The sequence below is a fragment of the Oncorhynchus mykiss genome, chromosome 9 (genome assembly GCF_057628025.1).
Source record: "Oncorhynchus mykiss isolate SJ-2025 chromosome 9, ASM5762802v1, whole genome shotgun sequence".
Classification (NCBI taxonomy): domain Eukaryota; kingdom Metazoa; phylum Chordata; class Actinopteri; order Salmoniformes; family Salmonidae; genus Oncorhynchus; species Oncorhynchus mykiss.
In genome coordinates, this window is record NC_143030.1 from 127,969 (window position 1) to 147,500 (window position 19,532).

Consider the following 19,532-nt stretch of genomic DNA (forward strand, 5'->3'; position numbering starts at 1 on the left):
CTCTGTCTCAGGACAGACAGGTAGACAGATCATCAAGTCACAAGCTCGGAGCTACAGACACAGAACCAGCTGTGGGACTGACTAGAACAGGATGTATGCAGATTAAAATATCTACAATGTATTGAATGTTGCTCACACACACATAGTGACTACAAGCCATAGGAGATCATTAGGCTTCACAGTCTTTCTTGTGTCTGTGTGGAGATGTACTGGGGGTATCTGGGAGAGAGAGACACATTTAGGAGAGATCTGAGTATAGGGTTCACGAACACACACACACACACACACACACACACACACACACACACACACACACACACACACACACACACACACACACACACACACACACACACACACACACACACACACACACACACACACACACACACACACACACACACACACACACACACACACACACAGCTCTGGACATAAGAGACATCACATGACCCAAACTGAAACAACAGTAGTCATTATCCAGGTAAAAAAGGTTTACTGATTTATGTAACAAAAACAGATATTTTTTATTTTCTTTAGCTAAAATAAATGTCTACTTCTTCATAGTCTTAATGACAGTATCAAAACGCTTCATTAAGGACAGATATACACTATAGAAGGAATCTGTGGCGTGGATATTGAAGGGTCGTTCTTCCCAAAGGGAACCCATGGGTCTCCGGTCAACAGGGAGCTGTTTCAGACACAGCACAGATACACTGTAACACAGCACAGATACACTGTAACACAGCACAGATACACTGTAACACATAACAGATACACAACAGATACACTGTAACACAGCACAGATACACTGTAACACAGCACAGATACACTGTAACACATAACAGATACACAACAGATACACTGTAACACATAACAGATACACTGTAACACGTAACAGATACACTGTAACACGTAACAGATACACTGTAACACGTAACAGATACACTGTAACACGTAACAGATACACTGTAACACAGCACAGATACACTGTAACACGTAACAGATACACTGTAACACAGCACAGATACACTGTAACACGTAACAGATACACTGTAACACGTAACAGATACACTGTAACACATAACAGATACACTGTAACACACAACAGATACACTGTAACACATAACAGATACACTGTAACACAGCACAGATACACTGTAACACAGCACAGATACACTGTAACACATAACAGATACACTGTAACACATAACAGATACACTGTAACACACAACAGATACACTGTAACACATAACAGATACACTGTAACACGTAACAGATACACTGTAACACAGCACAGATACACTGTAACACATAACAGATACACTGTAACACATAACAGATACACTGTAACACACAACAGATACACTGTAACACATAACAGATACACTGTAACACGTAACAGATACACTGTAACACAGCACAGATACACTGTAACACGTAACAGATACACTGTAACACAGCACAGATACACTGTAACACAGCACAGATACAATGTAACACATAACAGATACACTGTAACACATAACAGATACACAACAGATACACTGTAACACACAACAGATACACTGTAACACATAACAGATACACTGTAACACACAACAGATACACTGTAACACATAACAGATACACTGTAACACAGCACAGATACACTGTAACACAGCACAGATACAATGTAACACAGCACAGATACAATGTAACACATAACAGATACACTGTAACACACAACAGATACACTGTAACACATAACAGATACACTGTAACACATAACAGATACACTGTAACACAGCACAGATACACTGTAACACAGCACAGATACAATGTAACACATAACAGATACACTGTAACACATAACAGATACACAACAGATACACTGTAACACAGCACAGATACAATGTAACACATAACAGATACACTGTAACACATAACAGATGCACTGTAACACATAACAGATACACTGTAACACGTAACAGATACGCTGTAACACATAACAGATACACAACAGATACACTGTAACACAGCACAGATACACTGTAACACATAACAGATACACTGTAACACATAACAGATACACCGTAACACATAACAGATACACTGTAACACATAACAGATACACTGTAACACATAACAGATACACTGTAACACATAACAGATACACCGTAACACATAACAGATACACTGTAACACATAACAGATACACTGTAACACATAACAGATACACTGTAACACATAACAGTGATTCTGTGGTCTATCTTCTTGACGGAGCCTTGGGCGGTACAGAACGAGTCTTCTTGGGCACCTTCTTACTGCCCTTAGCCTTTTTAGGGGGGTCTGACAAGGGGAGGGAGGGGGTAGGGTTGGGTTTGCCGGTTGCCTCCCTCAGCAGAACGTTGGTGCGTTCGGTAGGAGGGGCTTCAGGGTCAACGACGAGTTGACAGAGGTCGTCTGGGTGAGGGGTCATTGACGATTGAGAATCGCACACCTGAAGAAGAAGGGGTCAACGGGTTAAGGAACATGGAAACACACACACACTTTCCTTTCATCCAAGTTCCACAAACTACCAAACAAAAATGATGTCTTAGTCAGTCTGAAGGTCCTAAGCTCAGAATTACGAGACGATGTTGGCCTTTTGAGGGTCAGACACAGCCACTGACAGACGAGCCCCCCCCCCAAAAAATAATTTACATGGGAAACGTGAAGGAGAGAGGGAATGATATAGAGAGACTGATCCGAGTTATTTTCAGCCTTTGAAATGAGCTCTTAGTAAAAAAAAATATATATTTTTTAAAAAGTCAATTGAATCGGAGGTCGCGCTTTAAAGCAGCCTGTCATTTAAATGACGACCGTCCATATTCAGCTGTTTCCTGAGACCAGCTCCTTTACAGCATCTACAAAACCCTTGTTTGTTTTGGGGATTATAACGACCAGATTAAAGGAAATGGGAAACTAGGGGTTAGAAGAAGTAAAGTCTCCCCATTGAAACTGTCACTGTGGTTCTTGGTCAAACGGACACATTGCACAGTTCGGAAGTTAAGTCTGGAAAAGTAGAGAGTCATTAACTAAGAGATTCATCTACAGCAACAAACAAACCAAAAAATGCACACAGACATCTGGGATCCAGCCTGATTTCCACTCTGTCAGACACTGCAGTCCCTGTGGTGTTAAATGAGCCAAACAGAGGTTCTTCAACACTGTCAATCATCAGAAAGGACTGACGAGAGACAGCAGATATATAGAGTCTCTAGTTGTAGGACAGTAGTGTTACTATATAGAGTCTCTAGTTGTAGGACAGTAGTGTTACTATATAGAGTCTCTAGTTGTAGGACAGTGTTACTATATAGAGTCTCTAGTTGTAGAACAGTGTTACTATATAGAGTCTCTAGTTGTAGGACAGTGTTACTACATAGAGTCTCTAGTTGTAGGACAGTGTTACTATATAGAGTCTCTAGTTGTAGGACAGTGTTACTATATAGAGTCTCTAGTTGTAGGACAGTGTTACTATATAGAGTCTCTAGTTGTAGGACAGTGTTACTATATATAGTCTCTAGTTGTAGGACAGTGTTACAATATAGAGTCTCTAGTTGTAGGACAGTGTTACTATATAGAGTCTCTAGTTGTAGGACAGTGTTACTATATAGAGTCTCTAGTTGTAGGACAGTGTTACTATATAGAGTCTCTAGTTGTAGGACAGTGTTACTATATAGAGTCTCTAGTTGTAGGACAGTAGTGTTACTATATAGAGTCTCTAGTTGTAGGACAGTGTTACTATATAGAGTCTCTCTAGTTGTAGGACAGTGTTACTATATAGAGTCTCTAGTTGTAGGCCAGTAGTGTTACTATATAGAGTCTCTAGTTGTAGGACAGTGTTACTATATAGAGTCTCTAGTTGTAGGACAGTGTTACTATATAGAGTCTCTAGTTGTAGGACAGCAGTGTTACTATATAGAGTCTCTAGTTGTAGGACAGTGTTACTATATAGAGTCTCTAGTTGTAGGACAGTGTTACTATATAGAGTCTCTAGTTGTAGGACAGTGTTACTATATAGAGTCTCTAGTTGTAGGACAGCAGTGTTACTATATAGAGTCTCTAGTTGTAGGACAGTGTTACTATATAGAGTCTCTAGTTGTAGGACAGTGTTACTATATAGAGTCTCTAGTTGTAGGACAGTGTTACTATATAGAGTCTCTAGTTGTAGGACAGTGTTACTATATAGAGTCTCTAGTTGTAGGACAGTGTTACTATATAGAGTCTCTAGTTGTAGGACAGTAGTGTTACTATATAGAGTCTCTAGTTGTAGGACAGCAGTGTTACTATATAGAGTCTCTAGTTGTAGGACAGTAGTGTTACTATATAGAGTCTCTAGTTGTAGGACAGTGTTACTATATAGAGTCTCTAGTTGTAGGACAGTGTTACTATATAGAGTCTCTCTAGTTGTAGGACAGTGTTACTATATAGAGTCTCTAGTTGTAGGACAGTAGTGTTACTATATAGAGTCTCTAGTTGTAGGACAGTGTTACTATATAGAGTCTCTAGTTGTAGGACAGTGTTACTATATAGAGTCTCTAGTTGTAGGACAGTAGTGTTACTATATAGAGTCTCTAGTTGTAGGACAGTGTTACTATATAGAGTCTCTAGTTGTAGGACAGTGTTACTATATAGAGTCTCTAGTTGTAGGACAGTGTTACTATATAGAGTCTCTAGTTGTAGGACAGTGTTACTATATAGAGTCTCTAGTTGTAGGACAGTGTTACTATATAGAGTCTCTAGTTGTAGGACAGTGTTACTATATAGAATCTCTAGTTGAAGGACAGCAGTGTTACTATATAGAGTCTCTAGTTGTAGGACAGTGTTACTATATAGAGTCTCTCTAGTTGTAGGACAGTGTTACTATATAGTCTCTAGTTGTAGGACAGTGTTACTATACAGAGTCTCTAGTCGTAGGACAGTGTTACTATATAGAGTCTCTAGTTGTAGGACAGTGTTACTATATAGAGTCTCTCTAGTTGTAGGACAGTGTTACTATATAGTCTCTAGTTGTAGGACAGTGTTACTATACAGAGTCTCTAGTCGTAGGACAGTGTTACTATATAGAGTCTCTAGTTGTAGGACAGTGTTACTATATAGAGTCTCTAGTTGTAGGACAGTGTTACTATATAGAGTCTCTAGTTGTAGGACAGTGTTACTATATAGAGTCTCTAGTTGTAGGACAGTGTTACTATATAGAGTCTCTCTAGTTGTAGGACAGTGTTACTATATAGAGTCTCTAGTTGTAGGACAGTGTTACTATATAGAGTCTCTAGTTGTAGGACAGTGTTACTATATAGAGTCTCTAGTTGTAGGACAGTGTTACTATAGAGTCTCTAGTTGTAGGACAGTGTTACTATATAGAGTCTCTAGTTGTAGGACAGTGTTACTATATAGAGTCTCTAGTTGTAGGACAGTGTTACTATATAGAGTCTCTAGTTGTAGGACAGTGTTACTATATAGAGTCTATAGTTGTAGGACAGTAGTGTTACTATATAGAGTCTCTAGTTGTAGGACAGTGTTACTATATAGAGTCTCTAGTTGTAGGACAGTGTTACTATATAGAGTCTCTAGTTGTAGGACAGTGTTACTATATAGAGTCTCTAGTTGTAGGACAGTGTTACTATATAGAGTCTCTAGTTGTAGGACAGTGTTACTATATAGAGTCTCTAGTTGTAGGACAGTAGTGTTACTATATAGAGTCTCTAGTTGTAGGACAGCAGTGTTACTATATAGAGTCTCTAGTTGTAGGACAGTAGTGTTACTGTATAGAGTCTCTAGTTGTAGGACAGTGTTACTATATAGAGTCTCTAGTTGTAGGACAGTGTTACTATATAGAGTCTCTCTAGTTGTAGGACAGTGTTACTATATAGAGTCTCTAGTTGTAGGACAGTAGTGTTACTATATAGAGTCTCTAGTTGTAGGACAGTGTTACTATATAGAGTCTCTAGTTGTAGGACAGTGTTACTATATAGAGTCTCTAGTTGTAGGACAGTAGTGTTACTATATAGAGTCTCTAGTTGTAGGACAGTGTTACTATATAGAGTCTCTAGTTGTAGGACAGTGTTACTATATAGAGTCTCTAGTTGTAGGACTGTGTTACTATATAGAGTCTCTAGTTGTAGGACAGTGTTACTATATAGAGTCTCTAGTTGTAGGACAGTGTTACTATATAGAGTCTCTAGTTGTAGGACAGTGTTACTATATAGAATCTCTAGTTGAAGGACAGCAGTGCTACTATATAGAGTCTCTAGTTGTAGGACAGTGTTACTATATAGAGTCTCTAGTTGTAGGACAGTGTTACTATATAGAGTCTCTAGTTGTAGGACAGTGTTACTATATAGAGTCTCTAGTTGTAGGACAGTGTTACTATATAGAGTCTCTAGTTGTAGGACAGTGTTACTATATAGAGTCTCTAGTTGTAGGACAGTGTTACTATATAGAGTCTCTAGTTGTAGGACAGTGTTACTATATAGAGTCTCTAGTTGTAGGACAGTGTTACTATATAGAATCTCTAGTTGAAGGACAGCAGTGCTACTATATAGAGTCTCTAGTTGTAGGACAGTGTTACTATATAGAGTCTCTCTAGTTGTAGGACAGTGTTACTATATAGAGTCTCTAGTTGTAGGACAGTAGTGTTACTATATAGAGTCTCTAGTTGTAGGACAGCAGTGTTACTATATAGAGTCTCTAGTTGTAGGACAGTGTTACTATATAGAGTCTCTAGTTGTAGGACAGTAGTGTTACTATATAGAGTCTCTAGTTGTAGGACAGTGTTACTATATAGAGTCTCTAGTTGTAGGACAGTGTTACTATATAGAGTCTCTAGTTGTAGGACAGTGTTACTATATAGAGTCTCTAGTTGTAGGACAGTGTTACTATATAGAGTCTCTAGTTGTAGGACAGTGTTACTATATAGAGTCTCTAGTTGTAGGACAGTAGTGTTACTATATAGAGTCTCTAGTTGTAGGACAGTGTTACTATATAGAGTCTCTAGTTGTAGGACAGCAGTGTTACTATATAGAGTCTCTAGTTGTAGGACAGTGTTACTATAGAGTCTCTAGTTGTAGGACAGTGTTACTATATAGAGTCTCTAGTTGTAGGACAGTGTTACTATATAGAGTCTCTAGTTGTAGGACAGTGTTACTATATAGAGTCTCTAGTTGTAGGACAGTGTTACTATATAGAGTCTCTAGTTGTAGGACAGTGTTACTATATAGAGTCTCTAGTTGTAGGACAGTGTTACTATATAGAGTCTCTAGTTGTAGGACAGTGTTACTATAGAGTCTCTAGTTGTAGGACAGTGTTACTATATAGAGTCTCTAGTTGTAGGACAGTGTTACTATATAGAGTCTCTAGTTGTAGGACAGTGTTACTATATAGAGTCTCTAGTTGTAGGACAGTAGTGTTACTATATAGAGTCTCTAGTTGTAGGACAGTGTTACTATATAGAGTCTCTAGTTGTAGGACAGTGTTACTACATAGAGTCTCTAGTTGTAGGACAGTGTTACTATATAGAGTCTCTAGTTGTAGGACAGTGTTACTATATAGAGTCTCTAGTTGAAGGACAGTGTTACTATATAGAGTCTCTAGTTGTAGGACAGTAGTGTTACTATATAGAGTCTCTAGTTGTAGGACAGTGTTACTATATAGAGTCTCTAGTTGTAGGACAGCAGTGTTACTATATAGAGTCTCTAGTTGTAGGACAGCAGTGTTACTATATAGAGTCTCTAGTTGTAGGACAGTGTTACTATATAGAGTCTCTAGTTGTAGGACAGTGTTACTATATAGAGTCTCTAGTTGTAGGACAGCAGTGTTACTATATAGAGTCTCTAGTTGTAGGACAGTAGTGTTACTATATAGAGTCTCTAGTTGTAGGACAGTGTTACTATATAGAGTCTCTAGTTGTAGGACAGTGTTACTATATAGAGTCTCTCTAGTTGTAGGACAGTGTTACTATATAGAGTCTCTAGTTGTAGGACAGTAGTGTTACTATATAGAGTCTCTAGTTGTAGGACAGTGTTACTATATAGAGTCTCTAGTTGTAGGACAGTGTTACTATATAGAGTCTCTAGTTGTAGGACAGTGTTACTATATAGAGTCTCTAGTTGTAGGACAGTGTTACTATATAGAGTCTCTAGTTGTAGGACAGTGTTACTATATAGAGTCTCTAGTTGTAGGACAGTAGTGTTACTATATAGAGTCTCTAGTTGTAGGACAGTGTTACTATATAGAGTCTCTAGTTGTAGGACAGCAGTGTTACTATATAGAGTCTCTAGTTGTAGGACAGTGTTACTATAGAGTCTCTAGTTGTAGGACAGTGTTACTATATAGAGTCTCTAGTTGTAGGACAGTGTTACTATATAGAGTCTCTAGTTGTAGGACAGTGTTACTATATAGAGTCTCTAGTTGTAGGACAGTGTTACTATATAGAGTCTCTAGTTGTAGGACAGTGTTACTATATAGAGTCTCTAGTTGTAGGACAGTGTTACTATATAGAGTCTCTAGTTGTAGGACAGTGTTACTATAGAGTCTCTAGTTGTAGGACAGTGTTACTATATAGAGTCTCTAGTTGTAGGACAGTGTTACTATATAGAGTCTCTAGTTGTAGGACAGTGTTACTATATAGAGTCTCTAGTTGTAGGACAGTAGTGTTACTATATAGAGTCTCTAGTTGTAGGACAGTGTTACTATATAGAGTCTCTAGTTGTAGGACAGTGTTACTACATAGAGTCTCTAGTTGTAGGACAGTGTTACTATATAGAGTCTCTAGTTGTAGGACAGTGTTACTATATAGAGTCTCTAGTTGAAGGACAGTGTTACTATATAGAGTCTCTAGTTGTAGGACAGTAGTGTTACTATATAGAGTCTCTAGTTGTAGGACAGTGTTACTATATAGAGTCTCTAGTTGTAGGACAGTAGTGTTACTATATAGAGTCTCTAGTTGTAGGACAGTGTTACTATATAGAGTCTCTAGTTGTAGGACAGCAGTGTTACTATATAGAGTCTCTAGTTGTAGGACAGCAGTGTTACTATATAGAGTCTCTAGTTGTAGGACAGTGTTACTATATAGAGTCTCTAGTTGTAGGACAGTGTTACTATATAGAGTCTCTAGTTGTAGGACAGTGTTACTATATAGAGTCTCTAGTTGTAGGACAGCAGTGTTACTATATAGAGTCTCTAGTTGTAGGACAGTGTTACTATATAGAGTCTCTAGTTGTAGGACAGTGTTACTATATAGAGTCTCTAGTTGTAGGACAGTGTTACTATATAGAGTCTCTAGTTGTAGGACAGTGTTACTATATAGAGTCTCTAGTTGTAGGACAGTAGTGTTACTATATAGAGTCTCTAGTTGTAGGACAGTGTTACTATATAGAGTCTCTAGTTGTAGGACAGCAGTGTTACTATATAGAGTCTCTAGTTGTAGGACAGTGTTACTATAGAGTCTCTAGTTGTAGGACAGTGTTACTATATAGAGTCTCTAGTTGTAGGACAGTGTTACTATATAGAGTCTCTAGTTGTAGGACAGTGTTACTATATAGAGTCTCTAGTTGTAGGACAGTGTTACTATATAGAGTCTCTAGTTGTAGGACAGTGTTACTATATAGAGTCTCTAGTTGTAGGACAGTGTTACTATATAGAGTCTCTAGTTGTAGGACAGTGTTACTACAGAGTCTCTAGTTGTAGGACAGTGTTACTATATAGAGTCTCTAGTTGTAGGACAGTGTTACTATATAGAGTCTCTAGTTGTAGGACAGTGTTACTATATAGAGTCTCTAGTTGTAGGACAGTAGTGTTACTATATAGAGTCTCTAGTTGTAGGACAGTGTTACTATATAGAGTCTCTAGTTGTAGGACAGTGTTACTACATAGAGTCTCTAGTTGTAGGACAGTGTTACTATATAGAGTCTCTAGTTGTAGGACAGTGTTACTATATAGAGTCTCTAGTTGTAGGACAGTGTTACTATATAGAGTCTCTAGTTGTAGGACAGTAGTGTTACTATATAGAGTCTCTAGTTGTAGGACAGTGTTACTATATAGAGTCTCTAGTTGTAGGACAGTAGTGTTACTATATAGAGTCTCTAGTTGTAGGACAGTGTTACTATATAGAGTCTCTAGTTGTAGGACAGTGTTACTATATAGAGTCTCTCTAGTTGTAGGACAGTGTTACTATATAGAGTCTCTAGTTGTAGGACAGTGTTACTATATAGAGTCTCTAGTTGTAGGACAGTGTTACTATATAGAGTCTCTAGTTGTAGGACAGTGTTACTATAGAGTCTCTAGTTGTAGGACAGTGTTACTATATAGAGTCTCTAGTTGTAGGACAGTGTTACTATATAGAGTCTCTAGTTGTAGGACAGTGTTACTATATAGAGTCTCTAGTTGTAGGACAGTGTTACTATATAGAGTCTCTAGTTGTAGGACAGTAGTGTTACTATATAGAGTCTCTAGTTGTAGGACAGTGTTACTATATAGAGTCTCTAGTTGTAGGACAGTGTTACTATATAGAGTCTCTAGTTGTAGGACAGTGTTACTATATAGAGTCTCTAGTTGTAGGACAGTGTTACTATATAGAGTCTCTCTAGTTGTAGGACAGTGTTACTATATAGAGTCTCTAGTTGTAGGACAGTGTTACTATATAGAGTCTCTAGTTGTAGGACAGTGTTACTATATAGAGTCTCTAGTTGTAGGACAGTGTTACTATAGAGTCTCTAGTTGTAGGACAGTGTTACTATATAGAGTCTCTAGTTGTAGGACAGTGTTACTATATAGAGTCTCTAGTTGTAGGACAGTGTTACTATATAGAGTCTCTAGTTGTAGGACAGTGTTACTATATAGAGTCTCTAGTTGTAGGACAGTAGTGTTACTATATAGAGTCTCTAGTTGTAGGACAGTGTTACTATATAGAGTCTCTAGTTGTAGGACAGTGTTACTATATAGAGTCTCTAGTTGTAGGACAGTGTTACTATATAGAGTCTCTAGTTGTAGGACAGTGTTACTATATAGAGTCTCTAGTTGTAGGACAGTGTTACTATATAGAGTCTCTAGTTGTAGGACAGTGTTACTATATAGAGTCTCTCTAGTTGTAGGACAGTGTTACTATATAGAGTCTCTAGTTGTAGGACAGTGTTACTATATAGAGTCTCTAGTTGTAGGACAGCAGTGTTACTATATAGAGTCTCTAGTTGTAGGACAGTGTTACTATATAGAGTCTCTAGTTGTAGGACAGTGTTACTATATAGAGTCTCTAGTTGTAGGACAGTAGTGTTACTATATAGAGTCTCTAGTTGTAGGACAGCAGTGTTACTATTTAGAGTCTCTAGTTGTAGGACAGTGTTACTATATAGAGTCTCTAGTTGTAGGACAGTAGTGTTACTATATAGAGTCTCTAGTTGTAGGACAGTGTTACTATATAGAGTCTCTAGTTGTAGGACAGTGTTACTATATAGAGTCTCTAGTTGTAGGACAGTGTTACTATATAGAGTCTCTAGTTGTAGGACAGTGTTACTATATAGAGTCTCTAGTTGTAGGACAGTGTTACTATATAGAGTCTCTCTAGTTGTAGGACAGTGTTACTATATAGAGTCTCTAGTTGTAGGACAGTGTTACTATATAGAGTCTCTAGTTGTAGGACAGCAGTGTTACTATATAGAGTCTCTAGTTGTAGGACAGTGTTACTATATAGAGTCTCTAGTTGTAGGACAGTGTTACTATATAGAGTCTCTAGTTGTAGGACAGTGTTACTATATAGAGTCTCTAGTTGTAGGACAGTGTTACTATATAGAGTCTCTAGTTGTAGGACAGTAGTGTTACTATATAGAGTCTCTAGTTGTAGGACAGTGTTACTATATAGAGTCTCTAGTTGTAGGACAGTGTTACTATATAGAGTCTCTAGTTGTAGGACAGTGTTACTATATAGAGTCTCTAGTTGTAGGACAGTGTTACTATATAGAGTCTCTAGTTGTAGGACAGTGTTACTATATAGAGTCTCTAGTTGTAGGACAGCAGTGTTACTATATAGAGTCTCTAGTTGTAGGACAGTGTTACTATATAGAGTCTCTAGTTGTAGGACAGTGTTACTATATAGAGTCTCTAGTTGTAGGACAGCAGTGTTACTATATAGAGTCTCTAGTTGTAGGACAGTGTTACTATAGAGTCTCTAGTTGTAGGACAGTGTTACTATATAGAGTCTCTAGTTGTAGGACAGTGTTACTATATAGAGTCTCTAGTTGTAGGACAGTGTTACTATATAGAGTCTCTAGTTGTAGGACAGCAGTGTTACTATATAGAGTCTCTAGTTGTAGGACAGTGTTACTATATAGAGTCTCTAGTTGTAGGACAGCAGTGTTACTATATAGAGTCTCTAGTTGTAGGACAGTGTTACTATATAGAGTCTCTAGTTGTAGGACAGCAGTGTTACTATATAGAGTCTCTAGTTGTAGGACAGTGTTACTATATAGAGTCTCTAGTTGTAGGACAGTAGTGTTACTATATAGAGTCTCTAGTTGTAGGACAGTGTTACTATATAGAGTCTCTAGTTGTAGGACAGTAATGTTACTATATAGAGTCTCTAGTTGTAGGACAGTGTTACTATATAGAGTCTCTAGTTGTTGGACAGTGTTACTATATAGTCTCTAGTTGTAGGACAGTGTTACTATATAGGGTCTCTAGTTGTAGGACAGTGTTACTATATAGAGTCTCTAGTTGTAGGACAGCAGTGTTACTATATAGAGTCTCTAGTTGTAGGACAGTGTTACTATATAGAGTCTCTAGTTGTAGGACAGTGTTACTATATAGAGTCTCTAGTTGTAGGACAGTGTTACTATATAGAGTCTCTAGTTGTAGGACAGTAGTGTTACTATATAGAGTCTCTAGTTGTAGGACAGTGTTACTATATAGAGTCTCTAGTTGTAGGACAGTGTTACTATATAGAGTCTCTAGTTGTAGGACAGTGTTACTATATAGAGTCTCTAGTTGTAGGACAGTGTTACTATATAGAGTCTATAGTTGTAGGACAGTGTTACTATATAGGGTCTCTAGTTGTAGGACAGTGTTACTATATAGAGTCTCTCTAGTTGTAGGACAGTGTTACTATATAGAGTCTCTAGTTGTAGGACAGTGTTACTATATGGAGTCTCTAGTTGTAGGACAGTAGTGTTACTATATAGAGTCTCTAGTTGTAGGACAGTGTTACTATATAGAGTCTCTCTAGTTGTAGGACAGTGTTACTATATAGAGTCTCTAGTTGTAGGACAGTGTTACTATATGGAGTCTCTAGTTGTAGGACAGTAGTGTTACTATATAGAGTCTCTAGTTGTAGGACAGTGTTACTATATAGAGTCTCTAGTTGTAGGACAGTGTTACTATATAGAGTCTCTAGTTGTAGGACAGTGTTACTATATGGAGTCTCTAGTTGTAGGACAGTAGTGTTACTATATAGAGTCTCTAGTTGTAGGACAGTGTTACTATATAGAGTCTCTAGTTGTAGGACAGTGTTACTATATAGAGTCTCTCTAGTTGTAGGACAGTGTTACTATATAGAGTCTCTAGTTGTAGGACAGTGTTACTATATAGAGTCTCTAGTTGTAGGACAGCAGTGTTACTATATAGAGTCTCTAGTTGTAGGACAGTGTTACTATATAGAGTCTCTAGTTGTAGGACAGTGTTACTATATAGAGTCTCTAGTTGTAGGACAGTGTTACTATATAGAGTCTCTAGTTGTAGGACAGTAGTGTTACTATATAGAGTCTCTAGTTGTAGGACAGTGTTACTATATAGAGTCTCTAGTTGTAGGACAGTAATGTTACTATATAGAGTCTCTAGTTGTAGGACAGTGTTACTATATAGAGTCTCTAGTTGTTGGACAGTGTTACTATATAGTCTCTAGTTGTAGGACAGTGTTACTATATAGGGTCTCTAGTTGTAGGACAGTGTTACTATATAGAGTCTCTAGTTGTAGGACAGCAGTGTTACTATATAGAGTATCTAGTTGTAGGACAGTGTTACTATATAGAGTCTCTAGTTGTAGGACAGTGTTACTATATAGAGTCTCTAGTTGTAGGACAGTGTTACTATATAGAGTCTCTAGTTGTAGGACAGTGTTACTATATAGAGTCTCTAGTTGTAGGACAGTGTTACTATATAGGGTCTCTAGTTGTAGGACAGTGTTACTATATAGAGTCTCTCTAGTTGTAGGACAGTGTTACTATATAGAGTCTCTAGTTGTAGGACAGTGTTACTATATAGAGTCTCTAGTTGTAGGACAGTGTTACTATATAGAGTCTCTAGTTGTAGGACAGTGTTACTATATAGAGTCTCTAGTTGTAGGACAGTGTTACTATATAGAGTCTCTAGTTGTAGGACAGTGTTACTATATAGAGTCTCTAGTTGTAGGACAGTGTTACTATATAGAGTCTCTAGTTGTAGGACAGTGTTACTATATAGAGTCTCTAGTTGTAGGACAGTGTTACTATATAGAGTCTCTAGTTGTAGGACAGTAGTGTTACTATATAGAGTCTCTAGTTGTAGGACAGTGTTACTATATAGAGTCTCTAGTTGTAGGACAGTGTTACTATATAGAGTCTCTCTAGTTGTAGGACAGTGTTACTATATAGAGTCTCTAGTTGTAGGACAGTGTTACTATATAGAGTCTCTAGTTGTAGGACAGTGTTACTATATAGAGTCTCTAGTTGTAGGACAGTGTTACTATATAGAGTCTCTAGTTGTAGGACAGTGTTACTATATAGAGTCTCTAGTTGTAGGACAGTGTTACTATATAGAGTCTCTAGTTGTAGGACAGTAGTGTTACTATATAGAGTCTCTAGTTGTAGGACAGTGTTACTATATAGAGTCTCTAGTAGTAGGACAGTGTTACTATATAGAGTCTCTAGTTGTAGGACAGTAGTGTTACTATATAGAGTCTCTAGTTGTAGGACAGCAGTGTTACTATATAGAGTCTCTAGTTGTAGGACAGTGTTACTATATAGAGTCTCTAGTTGTAGGACAGTGTTACTATATAGAGTCTCTAGTTGTAGGACAGTGTTACTATATAGAGTCTCTAGTTGTAGGACAGTGTTACTATATAGAGTCTCTAGTTGTAGGACAGTGTTACTATATAGAGTCTCTAGTTGTAGGACAGTGTCACTATATAGAGTCTCTAGTTGTAGGACAGTGTTACTATATAGAGTCTCTAGTTGTAGGACAGTGTTACTATATAGAGTCTCTAGTTGTAGGACAGTGTTACTATATAGAGTCTCTAGTTGTAGGACAGTATTACTATATAGAGTCTCTAGTTGTAGGACAGTGTCACTATATAGAGTCTCTAGTTGTAGGACAGTGTTACTATATAGAGTCTCTAGTTGTAGGACAGTGTTACTATATAGAGTCTCTAGTTGTAGGACAGTGTTACTATAGAGTCTCTAGTTGTAGGACAGTGTTACTATATAGAGTCTCTAGTTGTAGGACAGTGTTACTATATAGAGTCTCTAGTTGTAGGACAGTGTTACTATATAGAGTCTCTAGTTGTAGGACAGTGTTACTATATAGAGTCTCTAGTTGTAGGACAGTGTTACTATAGAGTCTCTAGTTGTAGGACAGTGTTACTATATAGAGTCTCTAGTTGTAGGACAGTGTTACTATATAGAGTCTCTAGTTGTAGGACAGTGTTACTATATAGAGTCTCTAGTTGTAGGACAGTGTTACTATATAGAGTCTCTCTCGTCTCTTACAGGGATGAAACAGAGGTCCTCCCTGAGACAGGCATCGTGTAGTTCTTTCCGGAGGGCGGAGACATGGCTTTGGTGGGCGGAGATTTCCCTCTCCATCGAGCCAATCCTGGAGAACGCTGCGTGGTATAACTCAGAGAACGTCCCCACCAGGCTCTGCAATGCACCATGGGAGGAAAGAGTTTTTATTCAGGGTGTGAATGTGTGTGTTTGTTTAATTATTCAGGGACGGGTGTTGAACTAACATCAGGATTATGTTAACCTGCTCTAGTTCTGAGAGGACCGACTACTGACAGTAGATGGTCATATGTTAACCTGCTCTATTACATGTGTATCAATATTTGATCAGTTTCAGGAATAACTTCCTCTTTCTCTCTACAGGACTAGTACCTGACAGACTAAACTCAGTGTCCCTATAGGACGACTAGTACCTGACAGACTAAACTCAGTGTCCCTACAGGACTAGTACCTGACACACTAAACTCAGTGTCCCTACAGGACGACTAGTACCTGACAGGCCAAACTCAGTGTCCCTGTAGGACGACTAGTACCTGACAGACTAAACTCAGTGTCCCTACAGGACTAGTACCTGACAGACTAAACTCAGTGTCCCTATAGGACGACTAGTACCTGACAGACTAAACTCAGTGTCCCTACAGGACTAGTACCTGACACACTAAACTCAGTGTCCCTACAGGACGACTAGTACCTGACAGACTAAACTCAGTGTCCCTACAGGACGACTAGTACCTGTCAGGCCAAACTAAGTGTCCCTATAGGACGACTAGTACCTGTCAGGCCAAACTAAGTGTCCCTACAGGACGACTAGTACCTGACAGACTAAACTCAGTGTCCCTACAGGACGACTAGTACCTGACAGGCCAAACTCAGTGTCCCTACAGGACGACTAGTACCTGACAGGCCAAACTCAGTGTCCCTGTAGGACGACTAGTACCTGACAGACTAAACTCAGTGTCCCTACAGGACTAGTACCTGACAGACTAAACTCAGTGTCCCTATAGGACGACTAGTACCTGACAGACTAAACTCAGTGTCCCTATAGGACTAGTACCTGACAGACTAAACTCAGTGTCCCTATAGGACTAGTACCTGACAGACTAAACTCAGTGTCCCTACAGGACGACTAGTACCTGACAGACTAAACTCAGTGTCCCTATAGGACTAGTACCTGACAGACTAAACTCAGTGTCCCTATAGGACTAGTACCTGACAGACTAAACTCAGTGTCCCTATAGGACTAGTACCTGACAGACTTAACTCAGTGTCCCTATAGGACTAATACCTGACAGACTAAACTCAGTGTCCCTATAGGACGACTAGTACCTGACAGACTAAACTCAGTGTCCCTATAGGACGACTAGTACCTGACAGACTAAACTCAGTGTCCCTATAGGACGACTAGTACCTGACAGATTAAACTTAGTGTCCCTACAGGACAAGTACCTGACAGACTAAACTCAGTGTCCCTACAGGACAAGTACCTGACAGACTAAACTCAGTGTCCCTATAGGACGACTAGTACCTGACAGACTAAACTCAGTGTCCCTACAGGACGACTAGTACCTGACAGACTAAACTCAGTGTCCCTATAGGACGACTAGTAACTGACAGACTAAACTCAGTGTCCCTATAGGACGACTAGTACCTGACAGACTAAACTCAGTGTCCCTATAGAACGACTAGTACCTGACAGACTAAGCTCAGTGTCCCTACAGGACGACTAGTACCTGACAGGCCAAACTAAGTTTCCCTACAGGACTAGTACCTGACAGATTAAACTCAGTGTCCCTACAGGACGACTAGTACCTGACAGATTAAACTCAGTGTCCCTATAGGACTAGTACCTGACAGGCCAAACTAAGTTTCCCTAAGCTCAGTGACTAAGCTCGACTAGTAACTGACAGACTAAACTCAGTGTCCCTACAGGACTAGTACCTGACAGGCGGCCACGTCCGGCCCTCCCAGCAACCTCTCTGGTCCGGTCAGATCCAGGTGCACTCTTGGTAACTGCAGAGGGAGGTCCTTGTCAGTGGAGGTGGATCGTGATTGGACGATATGGTCTCTGACCTGCGGTGGGGGCAGGAGAAAGAGAGAGTGTGTGTATTGGGCCATTTACACGGTGTAACATGGGAAGACATTCACATTCAACGGAAGGAAAGGGAGAGAAGCGGAGGGGGACTCGAGTGACCAATCGAAGCTCACCATAGATTACAAACCTTACTGGATTGGCCAACAATGGCAAACACTAGCTACCTTGCACCCTTGTATAGTGTAAATGGCCAGTGTGTGTATGAATGTGTGTGAGTGTGTGTGAGTGTGTGTATGTGTGTGTATGTGTGTGGCTGTGTGTGTATGTGTGTGGCTGTGTGTGTATATATGTGTGTGGCTGTGTGTGCGTGCGTGTGCAGGTTTGTGTGTTAGTGCTTCTGTTTCAAGGACACACTGCTGAGCCAAAGGGGAGTGGGAGGAGCCAAACCTCCTGGGAGTGGGAGGGGCCAAAACTCCTGGGGGTGGGAGGGGTCAAAACTCCGGGGAGTGGGAGGGGTCAAAACTCCGGGGAGTGGTCAAACCTCCGGGGTGTGGGAGGGGTCATACCTCCGGGGAGTGGGAGGGGTCACACCTCCGGGGAGTGGGAGGGGTCACACCTCCGGGGAGTGGGAGGGGTCAAACCTCCGGGGAGTGGGAGGGGTCAAACCTCCTGGGAGTGGTCAAACCTCCGGGGTGTGGGAGGGGTCAAACCTCCTGGGAGTGGGAGGGGTCATACCTCCTGGGAGTGGGAGGGGCCATACCTCTGGGGAGTGGGAGGGGCCATACCTCTGGGGAGTGGGAGGGGCCATACCTCTGGGGAGTGGGAGGGGCCATACCTCCGGGGAGTGGGAGGGTAACTCACCTTCGTCCCACGTAGGAGAATATTGTACCATTCTTTATAGTGAGAAACACAAAAGCTGGTTTGTCTGGCATTGTGACTGATAGTATGTGGTTACAACACACAAGGCTCTGAAAAACCACCCAGTGTTGCTCACCTCTCTATTTAAACACCACCCAGTGTTGCTCACCTCTCTATTTAAACACCACCCAGTGTTGCTCACCTCTCTATTTAAAAACCACCCAGTGCTGCTCACCTCTCTGTAGCTGCTCTCTACTGCTCTCATGTAGCTCGCCAGGGAGTCCTTGCGCCTAGAGAGAGAGAGACAGACAAAGATCAGTCAGCATTACAATGGCAAGCTAATGCCACAGTCATCATCGGCTTTTAGACCCTACAGTACATGAACATTACTGGGTCAAGACCCTACAGTACATGAACATTACTGGGTCAAGACCCTACAGTACATGAACATTCAAATCCCCTTTACTGGGTCAAGACCCTACAGTACATGAACATTACTGGGTCAAGACCCTACAGTACATGAACATTACTGGGTCAAGACCCTACAGTACATGAACATTCAAATCCCCTTTACTGGGTCAAGACCCTACAGTACATGAACATTATTGGGTCAAGACCCTACAGTACATGAACATTCAAATCCCCTTTACTGGGTCAAGACCCTACAGTACATGGAAATGACTGGGTCAAGACCCTACAGTACATGAACATTCAACCCTCAGAAGTCACGAGACACGCAACACGCTCGTTTACCAGCCTGTAAGAGAAGAAAAAAATGCTAGTTTTGAGAGGGTGCAAAAGGACAACTCCAGATCCCGTAATTCTCAACAAAGCACAACGCCCCCTGAAGGTCACATGTTCATTACATTAACCAA

General features: G+C 39.9%; 1 protein-coding gene across 1 annotated transcript in view; it reads right to left on the bottom strand.

Moving 5' to 3' along the window:
• Positions 1-479: 479 nt before the first annotated feature.
• Positions 480-19,532, bottom strand: part of LOC110531315 (coiled-coil domain-containing protein 171) — an 86,392-nt gene continuing 67,339 nt past the window's right edge. The window contains exons 23-26 of the mRNA XM_090185699.1: positions 18,893-18,947; positions 17,706-17,837; positions 15,753-15,905; positions 480-2,482 (exon numbers count right to left, since the gene is read on the bottom strand). Of these exons, the coding sequence (XP_090041825.1) occupies positions 2,249-2,482; positions 15,753-15,905; positions 17,706-17,837; positions 18,893-18,947 (574 nt within the window). The 3' untranslated portion in view covers positions 480-2,248. The remainder of the gene's footprint in view (positions 2,483-15,752; positions 15,906-17,705; positions 17,838-18,892; positions 18,948-19,532) is intronic.